The sequence below is a fragment of the Lepidochelys olivacea genome (genome assembly GCF_965140295.1).
Source record: "Lepidochelys olivacea isolate rLepOli2 genome assembly, chromosome: 3".
In the NCBI taxonomy this organism is placed as follows: domain Eukaryota; kingdom Metazoa; phylum Chordata; order Testudines; family Cheloniidae; genus Lepidochelys; species Lepidochelys olivacea.
In genome coordinates, this window is record NC_140413.1 from 167,251,320 (window position 1) to 167,262,989 (window position 11,670).

General features: G+C 45.1%; 1 protein-coding gene across 1 annotated transcript in view; it reads right to left on the bottom strand.

Moving 5' to 3' along the window:
* The window catches only part of RPS6KC1 (ribosomal protein S6 kinase C1), a 108,632-nt gene extending 100,578 nt beyond the window's left edge, over positions 1-8,054 (bottom strand). Inside the window, exon 1 of the mRNA XM_084624180.1 lies at positions 7,860-8,054. Within this exon, the coding sequence (XP_084480306.1) occupies positions 7,860-7,964 (105 nt within the window). The 5' untranslated portion in view covers positions 7,965-8,054. The remainder of the gene's footprint in view (positions 1-7,859) is intronic.
* Between the last annotated feature and the right edge of the window lie 3,616 nt (positions 8,055-11,670).

The following is an 11,670-nucleotide window of genomic DNA, read 5'->3' on the forward strand; positions in this document are numbered from 1 at the left end:
CAAGCAAGTTTCTTATTAGGGAACACTCAGAACTGGGGCACATATGGACCATCTTCCCATCCATTCTTCCAATTCTTTCCTGAAGAAATTGTTATTAGAAACACGAGAGGAAAGTAACATTAATGTAATAGATATGGGTAGCTGTAACTAAGCCATTTTTGAAATCCAGATTGCACGCAACCTCAGCCTGGGTGGGTTTTGTATCTTTTAGGACAAAATCTCCCCATGCTACCTACAGCTCAGTTCTCTACAGATCACTTTTCATTTTGATTTTGTCCTCGTGCGTATTTGCTACCTGTCACATGTTGGTGTTTTCTGCACATTTGATCACACTGACTTTACCCCAAAGAAATACCTGACAAAGACTGACAGGTATGGCAGCACCGGGCAAATATGATTTTGGTGTTTTTAAAAAAGAAATATATATTATATTGGTCAAGAGAGCCTCTAGAATGCCTGAGTTCTGCATTAGATTTACAAATAGCAATAAAGTCCATTGCTCAAAGACTGAAGGCTTGTCTACACACATGCAAACTAAACTAAGTCAGCTTTAATTCACGCCATAAGTCAGCGTATGGACAGTTTCATTCGAAATAACACTGTCCATACACAGACATGCACTAAGATAATTAAAGGTGTGAATTAAACCAGCCTTCGTTTGGTTTGCTTGTGTGTAAGAAAGCCCTGAACTGCAGTGTTGTTTCTGTCTCAGCGGTAAAGTACACTACCCAGGAGAGCTCCAGACCATAGGCCACCTGAAAACTTCTCCTCTAAGCTACTTGGAGGATCCGCGGTGCTGCAGCCAGACTGTTCTCATCTCCCAGCCCTCCACCCCAAGTTTTATTAGATTTACTCTTCTAAATCTTCCTTATGGTTTTCAAGGATCTCTGTGACTTATTCCTCCATGCTTCCCTAACTTCAGCCTACTGCCCAACCTCACTGTAGTGTTCCCATTCATCCTCCATTTGGTTTTTGGAGGGGACTAGACTGAGGAGAACGGGGTTATTTTTCCATTATTCTACCCCATCAACCTGAAACACTCTTCTTCCCAAACACTGAGTCACTTCTTTCAAATTGCACCTTAAAACTCTCCTGTGCTAGTTTAGCCGACAATTGACAAAACCTTACACACCTTTTCCCTTGCTGTGATTAGTCTGAAGGCCTATTTGCCTCTTTACTGCAGTTATGTTTCAGCTGTTCTTTTCCTTTCACTCTACTTTCATGTTTGTTTCGGTCTATAGCAGAGTCCACATAGCTAGTTCAGTAAAGAGTTTATACTCTCTCCCTGGTGAGAATTTTAGAACACTTCATAGGCAAACCATGTGGAGGGGTGCGTGATGGCAACTTAAACAATCTTTACACATCACAAAAGAAGCAGTAAATGGCATAAACTTTTTTATTTTGCAGTTCACCTTTCAGTAAAGCCTACAACAGTTTTGTGAGGTTACAGTAAATAAGTTACTCAAATGGGTAAAGGGAGACCTAGTGCAATGAGTGATTATACAACAAGCTAGTGAGAGTCAGGAATAGGACCCATATGTTTCACAGTCCCTTCTTCTACAGATTACATCGTCTTCCATACCTATTGCCCAATTCCATCTGCAAGTCACTGTACAGTAATTATTTATTTATATGCTGGACTAATTTGTTCTCCATAGCCTTTTCATAAAAGTCAACACAGGCCAGAGACCTCTACAGAGTTCTTTCACTTTTACCGATCCTATCACCAATTCAGATAGTTGGCATGAGGGAATATGGGTTAACAACCCCATAAATCTCAAGCTCTAGGAAGATAAAAAGTTGCACAGAAAAATCTCAGCATGGAATGATGCAACCAGCATCGTTTGTAAATCCTTAATGAAAGCAGCTTTCATCCACAATAATCAATAGGCTATCAATAGATAGCACACCTGCATATACAAACTGATGAATACATAACTAATACTGTACGTTCTGGAAACAACAATCATAAAACAGGACCATAGGAATCTCCCTTTGTTACTTAACAAGATAGTCAGAATATCCTATGTTTTTGTCTGCTCTGTAAACATTCAGCATCAATAAATAGCAGACTTTTTTAATAAGAAACTAATTTTTAAAATCTCTCTTAATTCTACACTGGATACTATACTCTTGTGGTGCCTCTTTTTTTTTTTTTTTTTTAATCCTTTCATATCTTTTCTTGAATTCAATTGTTGGAAATGAATACAGGACCTGTAATGCTTCTCTAAGGGCTTGTCTACACTACCCGCCGGATTGGCGGGCTGCAATCAATCCAGGGGAGGGAGGGGTCCGATTTATCGCGTCTAGTCTAGATGCAATAAATCGACTGCCGAGCACTCTCTCATAGACTCCGGTACTCCACCGGAGCGAGAGGCGCAGGCGGAGTTGATGGGGAGCGTCAACCATTGACTTACCACAGTGAAGACACCGCGGTAAGTAGATCTAAGTACACCCACTTCAGCTACATTATTCATGTAGCTGAAGTTGCGTAACTTAGATCGATCCCCTCACCCTCCCCCCAATGTAAACTAGGCCTAACTTCGCAGATGTATGTAATGTCTTTCACAGTACAAAAGTTTAAATATATTATGTAGAATTCACATCTTACATACAGTTTCCACATTGTGCCAGCCTTGCTAAAAATATAAAAGGAATGTTTTCAGGGCTTCCACACTGTTAAAGCTGGCTTTCTTTTAAAATCATCTCCTAAGAACAGACCTTAAGAAAAATTTCCCAAAGTTAGTTCAGCTTAGCATTCAGAAAAGTCTCCAATGAGACCTGTGCATTTGGTTTAGATGTTCAGGACACTTTCAACATGCAACTCTCCTACTCACGAATATTAAAATGGTATTTTATATTTGACAGTAAAGTTCTCTTAACCTATTAAACCAGTTTTACAGATGATCCACAAGTACAGAATCAAAAGAAATCAGAGATCTCTAGTAGAATGTGCTGAATACCCGAAATAGCTAGCATAAGAGGGGTATTCAGTACACTGGGCAGGTCAGCCTTACTTTTTTCCATGCAGTCACCCAAAGCTGCAGATCACCAGTTCACGGTATGAGTGACACAGCCCCAGCAAGCACTGTGGTAGTGATGTCATATCAACCATGGAGCCAGCCAACTGCATGGATGGGAGGGAGAAAACAAAAAGTGGTGGGGGTCAGACAACTGCCTTAAACAAAATATTGTTACATAGTTTTGAACAGCTTCTTTTAATATTCTCCACTGTCCCACGTTTTTACCCCCAGCCCAGTTATTATTACATGTCCGATTAGAGCATAAGCCTTTAGGAGGCAAGAGCTCTGAACATTTCTGTGTTTGTGAAATCCCAAGCATGTTTGGGCACAATGAATAGTATTTTATCACCTCTGGGCTATAAGGTTAAAATACTTTAAAGAACTAATATTTGGGGATTTTAAATTAAGAAAAATCTGAATTACTCTGTCCACCAGCAATTTGTGTGAACTGCCATGTGTCACTTGGAGTAGAAGCTGAGAACCTGCAACTTCAGAGACCTGATAAAATGTTGACATTCCCCCTGACTTATATACAACTTTCATTCCGATTTGGAGAATTCAGCACATGTACTACAGCTGTGTGATGCTGTATTTCAAATTAATATAAGTCAAGCAGAATACAAAAATTAGTGAAGAATTAGAATTAAGATAAATACAAGACTGTGTTCTACTGTCCTGACTAAAGGGGCATTGCTTTCAGTTCCACCAATGAAATTAAGCCACTATATTGACCTCTTGGATTAAGCCTGTGAACTGAGTTAATCAGGATGATATGTGGAAAAACTAAATGCCTTATCTTCCTTGCCTCTGTCCCATGACAAGCTTCTCTAGCACTGAACCTACAGGGGAAAAAGTGTTTTTTCTCAATAAAAAAACACCATGTTTTTATTGCACTTTAATTAGTGTTTAAACATCTTACATTACCCTATGATGGAATAATATATCATATCTAGAACAAAATATTATTCAAGTCGTCTATGGTCTTACAGTTAATGCAGAAAACTGACACGGAGACAAACAGCCTGAGAGCTATGTTTATTTATATATCTACATTCTACACAGATAACTTTCTAGATCCTCTTCCTTATATAAAGATAGGATATGTGCAAATATGGACAGCTCGCACAGGCAGAAAATTTACAGCAACAGTGATTGCAAAAGGACACGTCACTTCAATAAAAGTTTGCATTTCTATACCACTTCCTATCCAATGATCTCAAAATTAATTAACTGAACTCACAAGTCCCTCCCACTCACTGCTATGCAGCATTATTCCCATTTGTGAAAAAAGAAGGTGGAGGTACAAAGAAGGTAAGAGGCTTACCCAAGGGAACCCAAGAAGCCTTTGGCAAAACTAGGAACAGAAACCAGGTCTCCTAATTTCCAGTTTTTTCTTCCAACGCAAGGCCATCCTCCCCTCTTACAAGGGCCAGATTCTGCGGCGTTACTCAGACTGAGTAATACCTTGCTCTGTAATTAGTTCCACTTATACTCCTCAGTGACTAAACAGTCATTAGCCAGAGAGAGAGAGAGAGAGAGAGAGAGAAAATGACTATGTAGTCCAGTGTTTAGGACACTCACCCGGGAGATGGAAGACCCAGGGTACAGTCCCCCTGCTCCAGTCGCTCTTCATTATTTATCCACAGTGGATTAGCTTCAACAGGAGAGATTGAAGGAGCCCCACTTCAGAATATGTCATAGCTAAGTGATTAGAACAGTGTCCTGAGAAGTCGGAGAGCGCTGTTCAAATCCTGTCTCCCTCTTTGTCAGAGAGGACGGAATTGAGCCTGTGTCTTCCCCATCCCAGCTGAGTGCTTGAACTGGGCTAAGTTACAAGGTGGGCATCGCCTCCTCTAGCCATTTGTGTAGAGCAAGACAGGAGTCTAACTCATTCTGACAAGAAATGCCTTATTGCCTAAGTCATCTGACTCCCAGAGAGGGGTTTCCATTCATGAAGCATTATGCTGTGAGAGGCACTTCCCTGTAGCCTGGACTTAGGTGCCTATCCCTGGGAGGGGACAGGGATTGGAACATACCCCTCTCATTGGCATCTCCCACTGGCTAGTTTAGGCAGCTCACCGCCTAGCACGCTGGCTTTCTGGATCCCATTCTAAGGCACCTCTCTCTCTCTCCCCAGTGTACAGGAGCCTAGATGCCTAACTGAGGCTTTGTGGGTCATAGTGTTGTTCCTGTGATTTTCTCAACACCTAAAAAATTAGGTGCCATGCCACTCACTTTGCAACGCCTAAGACCCTTTGTGGATCCCACTCTTACCCCCTATCTGTCCATTACAGAGCTTCTTGCATCTTCCTCAGAACTGTGATTCTGGCCACTGTGAGATACAGGATCCTGTGTTAGATGGACTTCTGGACTGGTCCACTATTGCAGTTTTAAGGCAGCTAACAATTTCTAGGACAGTATTAACAGTTCCATCAGACAGAACAACTATTTTCTGTCACTAAGCAGCATTACATTACCAGACTTAAGATGCTATCAGAACACCTGTGTAAGTCAGAAACTCAACAATAGAAACCAACACTGTCTCATAGCTTCTGACCGATGATGCACAACTAAGAAACACGCAAAATCAAGAATTACTGCATATACACTAGAGTCCAAACGTTCAGGTTACCAGTCTGTCAGGTTAGGGCAAGTCCAAGGAACACTTATGAAGGTATTTAAGGCTTTTCGCAACTCCAGCACATTTGGTCTTGTGCTGTGCTTAATTTGTCCCAGGGCTTAGCACCTCTGAGCTAGGCAGTTCATAGCCCCAGCACCTCTGGGCTTTGCAGCTCAGTTATTAAAGTAAAATAAAAATTGCTTGAGTCCCAGTACCTCTTTCATTATAAATTAAGCACTGGTCTTGTGTAACATGCATTTTGGAGACATTTATCCAAACACAGTCTCCCCTCTAGCTTTATTTTTTTTAAATAATTACAGGATAGAGAAATTCAAAATAAAACAATCAGCTTCAAGTGCTACTGAGGAAACGTTAAGCAGACCTGCAGTCTCTCATTCATTTGGAAGTGGCAGGGGCCCTCATTTGAAGACTCATTTTGATGACACCTGCTGAAGTCTGACCCTCAGTGGACCAAGCTTGCTTTTTTAATTTTTTTAAATAAAATAAAAACCACCTTCATTCAAAGTACCAGAGCTTGAGACACAGCAGGTCTGGGTAGCTAGTGGCCTGGTAAAACCAGAAGAGCATGAGGCAATGTGCTTTAGGCTGGATAGGGCATTCCCTAGTGTCAGGGTTACGATTGCTCTTTAACTGTTGGGATAATCTGCATGGGTGGAATATTACTGAAGTGGACTCAACTCCTTGAGTTAATACTTATGAAAAAATTAAGATGAGTATACAGCAAAGGGGAGACAGTACAGGCCGAGTTACAGCAAGCATCTAATTTTAAATGTCTCACTGACATGTCGAAATCATCTTCTTCCAATCCCCTGACGGACAAAGAGATACTGTAAAGCAGACTCCCTTATGAAGAAGTCTCATTCATTCCTTCCTCCCACCTCCTCTCCTCACCCATCTATCCCCATCACATGTGAGACTCGCGGCAGATCTGAATGAAGCTGGACAGGCATGCTGGGGATGCTCAGAACCTGTCCCACATTTGGGGTAGATGGGTGAGGTGAAGGGAAGATGTTCTCTTTCTCATCCTCCTCTCATTAGGGAACAGGTGGGAGGCAGGAGGTGATGAGGTGGATATGCTCTTTGATAAGCCCCCCATAGATGCAAGTCTAGGGTAAGGAATAGGGATGATCTCTGCTCTAGCCACCCACACACTTCCATGCACGAGGGCCGGTCTGAGAAGCTTCATCTGGGCCCTCTGTTGGGAGAAGCTCTGTGATGGGGTGGATACTTTCTGCCTGGGGCCACATTCCCAGAAGCAGGTCCGGGATTGGCAGGGAGCGGGGAGGGATGCTCTCTGCCCTCCTCTCCATTCAGTGGCATGTCCGGGACTGGTGGGGAGGGAAGGAGGAATGCTCTCTATCCTCACCCCCCCCCCTTCAGAGGGGAAGATTGGGGAGGACGGCTGCTCTCTGCCTGCTGCCATTCACAGGGGCAGGTCGGGGATGGAGGGAGGGAGAGATGCTCTCTGACCCCCCCCCCTTCAGAGGGGCAGGAAAGAATGCTCTCTGCCCCCCTCCCATTCACAGTGGCATGTCCAAGACTGGGGGGGCAGGAGGAGGAAGGGATGTTCTCTGCCTGCCCCCATTCACGGGCAGGTCAAGGACTGGGGGGAGGGAAGGACGCTCTCTGCCTGCCCCCATTCACAGGGGCAGGTGGTGGTGGGGGGGCAGGGAGGGATGCTCTCTGTCCCCCACCCCCATTCACAGGGACAGGTCGGGGATTGGGGGTGGGAGAGATGCTCTCTGCCCCCCGCCCCGCATTCACAGTGGCATGTCCGGGACTAGGGAGGGGGGGGAAGGGATGCTCTCTGCCCCCCACCCCCCATTCACAGAGCAGGTCAGGGATTGGGGATGGGAGGAAGGGAGGGATGCTCTCTGCCTGCCCCCATTCACAGGGGCAGGTGGTGGAGAGGGGCAGGGAGGGATGCTCTCTGTCCCCCACCCCCATTCACAGGGACAGGTCGGGGATTGGGGGTGGGAGAGATGCTCTCTGCCCCCCGCCCCGCATTCACAGTGGCATGTCCGGGACTAGGGAGGGGGGGAGGCAGGGATGCTCTCTGCCCCCCACCCCCCATTCACAGAGGCAGGTCGGGGGCTGGGGGGGAGGGGGTTGCTTTAAGCCCGCCCTGCTCCCGGCCCTTGGGGAGCGACCCGCTAAGAGCGGAGCTGTCCAGGTCCCCGCCGCCCCGGACTCACCCGAGCGGTGACCTTATACACGGTGTATCCCCGGGGGTGGCGCTGGGGCTCGGTGACCGTGTAGAACCGGGCCAGCTCCCCCGCTAGCTCCCGGGGGCAGCTCATGCTGGCCCCGCCGCTCAGAGCCGCTGCGATCCACTCCCGGGTCAGGCCTCAGCTGGAGGCGGAAGCAGCTCCGAGAAACTCCCCTCCCTTCTCCCCGGGGAGGCTGCCGGAGACCAGGCGCGCCCCACCCACCCCCCGAACCCCAATCCGGAGCCGCCCGAGCCGTGCACACAGCCAGGGAGGCTGGGCTGCAAGGCCGGATCTGTGACCTGTGGGGACAGAGCGTGCTGCTCCGTTTCAGCCAGCCGCCCGCACTGCCCCGAGCCAGCGGCCTTCAACCCACCGGCGGGGACAGCGGCAGCAGCCCCGCTGCTTAGACAGCTTTAAAACCACAAACGTGGCTTCGCCTTGTGCAGCTGCTGCGGCGCCTGGCACCGGATCGCCGGCTCCGAGAGCGAGGCCGTGTTCCCAGGGCCTGGGCACCACGGAGCAGCTGCGGCGGCGCTGAAGCTTGTAGCTACTGGGTCGGTGAACAATGGTTTTAGTAGGCAAAGAATCCTGGGGCACCCTATAGACTAAGAGGCGTATTGGAGCATAAGCTTTCGTGGATGAATACCCACTTCGTCGGATGCATGCAATGGTTTTAGTACTTTCTTTCCATAGCATCTTGCATCCAAAGCACCGCACCTGACAAGTATCGGCTAGTTAAACATTCTGGAGGGCGGATGTGAGATAAGCATTTTACAGGTGGGCAAAGGGAGACAGTTTTTTCTACCATGGGAAAACCAGGGGCATTTTAGGATTTGTCTTCATTAGAGGTCGGTTTATCTTGAGTTAATTAGCAGTGAACCCAAGCTTTAAAAACAAATAGAGTGCAGGCATGATTTAAATGTTCAGAAACATTCTAATTAAATGTGAGTTAATGCCTTAACAACTAGGTCCTGTCTGGACTAAGACTAGTCTCATTTTTGAATGTGTATTAAAACACAAACCCGTTTTCCTAATATAGGCACAGTTCTGATGTATAACAAAGCTCAGCTAACTGACTTTGTTAATCCTGGGGAGGGAGGAGAGTTTAAGGTTAACCATACCCAGCTAACATGCTTTAGATATGACTGTCTTTGACTATGCTAGGTGCTAAGTGGTGTTTAAAAACATGTTAATGAAAACATGTAAACATGTTAAGGTATGTTTTAAAACCACCCCTACCTCATCACCCTGTGCCCACATTGCAGAATGGTAGTGTTACCAGCACTCAAGCTTTAGCATCTACAGTGCACCAGGTTTTGCTCTTATTGTGGACAAGGTGCATATCATGTTTAAGAACATATTAGCTGGCCACAGTTAACTTTGGGGTTAAACTTTCATGCTTGGAACATTGTCTACCCTACTGGTGAGGAAAAGGAGTACAGACAAAAGTAACCTTTGAACTGCAGGCAGAGGCAGGCGGGGGAGTGGAGTCTCATAGCATGGAGTATACTACTGGTGCAAAGAGTACAAAGGCAAGGGATACAAATTTGGATGTATTATACAGATTGACTTGGGATATATTATGCAGTCTTTTTTCTCCAGGGATTCAAGGAATGGATTCCAGATTAATTTAAATGCCCATTTTCCCTTGCATATAGTAAAAAGTCTTCCCTAGAAGACTTTGGTCACACAGACTTGAAATCCGTATTGCATTAGTTTCTCAGATTTCCATGTAATCTTGTAACCTTTCCCTGTCCCTCAGCTCCTCTGTTAAATCTGACTTCCCCAAGCATTTGCACTGCTTCAGAAGGGAGCAGGAAATACATTTCTATATTGTAGTTTAAATGAATTATTACTCAAAGTTCTGTATTAATATGCCTAGTAAGAAATCTATTTGTCAAAAAAATCTTTCCTGAATCTTTTTTGTTGTCTATATTGTTAGAGACATACTTGCTAACAGGTATTTTGAAATAAATTACCAAAATAATTGAAAACAGTGTGATTATATTGTGTTATTTTGACAAATAAAATATGCAGAATTTTTAAATATTGTGCACAGAATTTTTAATTTTTTTGACAGAGAATTCCTCCAGGACCAAATACTAAATTTACATGTAAAGAGACAGATGAACAGTTTTTTGTCTGACAAAAAACTGTTCATCTGTTTTTCACCTTTGCTGGTGACCTGGCCCTAGACACGGACATTAAGAACATAATTTTAACTGTATATACATAATTAGGGCCCTACAAAATTAATGGCCATGAAAAACACATCACAGACTGTGAAATCCAGTCTTCCCCCATGAAATCTGGTCTTTTGTGTGTGCTTTTACCCTATCCTATACAGATTTCACAGGTGAGACTAGCATTTCTCAAACTGGGGGTCCTGACCCAAAAGAGAGTTGCAGGGGGGTGGGGGTGGTCACAAGGTTATTGGGGGGGGGTATGGCATTGCCACCTGTCCTTCTGTACTGCCTTCAGAGCTGGGCAGCCAGAGAGCGGCAGCTGTTGGCCAAGTGCCCAGTTCTGAAGGCAGTGCCCCACCAGCAGCAGTGCAGAAGTAAGGGTGGCAATACCAGACCATGCCACCCTTACTTCTGCGCTGCTGCCTTCAGAGCTGGGTGGTGGGAGAGTGGCAGCTGCTGACTGAGGGCCCAGCTCTGCAGGCAGCAGCGCAGAAGTAAGGGTGGCAATGCCACACCATGCCAGCCTTAGTCCTGTGCTGCTGCTGGCAGCGGCTCTGCCTTCAGAGCTGGGATCCCGGCCAGCATCCACTGCTCTCCAGCCTCCCAGCTCTGAAGGCAGTACCGCCACCTGCAGCGGTGCAGAAGTAAGGGTAGCAGTACTGCAACACCTCCTACAGTAACCTGGCAACTACCCCACAACTCCTTTTTGGGTCAGGATCCTGACAGCTACAACACCCTGAAATTTCAGATTTAAATAGCTGAAATCTGAAATTTACTATTTTTAAAATCCTGACTGTGAAATTGACCAAAATGGACCCTGAATTTGGGAGGGCCCTATAAATAACTCCTTACACAACATCCATACATGCATTTTACAGTGATATTGATGACCACTGTGACACCAGCTTTTATTTGAGTCTTTACATGACACGATTTGGTGCATTAGAATGTACATACCAGATTCAGGAGATTCCGTGCCACTTCCCAGTTGGCACTAAGAGGTTCCTGGGTCACAGCTGGTCCTTTGGAAACTTATAACTACAGAACAGTAGCAGGCCCATAGTTCCAAGAATGGCATCTAACACTGCCTTGGTAACCCCAATGAAACTTTCCATTGGGAGTCTTATATGGTCTCAAAAAAATCTGCATGTGGCAAGAGGGAATTTGAAAGTTCAGGTTTCAGAGTAACAGCCGTGTTAGTCTGTATTCGCAAAAAGAAAAGGAGTACTTGTGGCACCTTAGAGACTAACCAATTTATTTGAGCATGAGCTTTCGTGAGCTACAGAATGCATCCGATGAAGTGAGCTGTAGCTCACGAAAGCTTATGCTCAAATAAATTGGTTAGTCTCTAAGGTGCCACAAGTACTCCTTTTCTTTTTCTGAAAGTTCAGTTACTGTAAGAAGCAGATTTGAGTGATATCATGGCTGCAAGGTACAATACCCAAGTCCTTCTGTTGGTGTATATTAGTTATATTTTCTCTTTGCTATCTTTAGAGATGTTTCCTCTGTGTGATCCTAATAGAGACTGTTGTCTATATGTAGATAGTTGTTTTTCCTTTTGCAGTAACTACCTGGGTTCTTACCTAGATATTATTAAATTTGGTAATTTA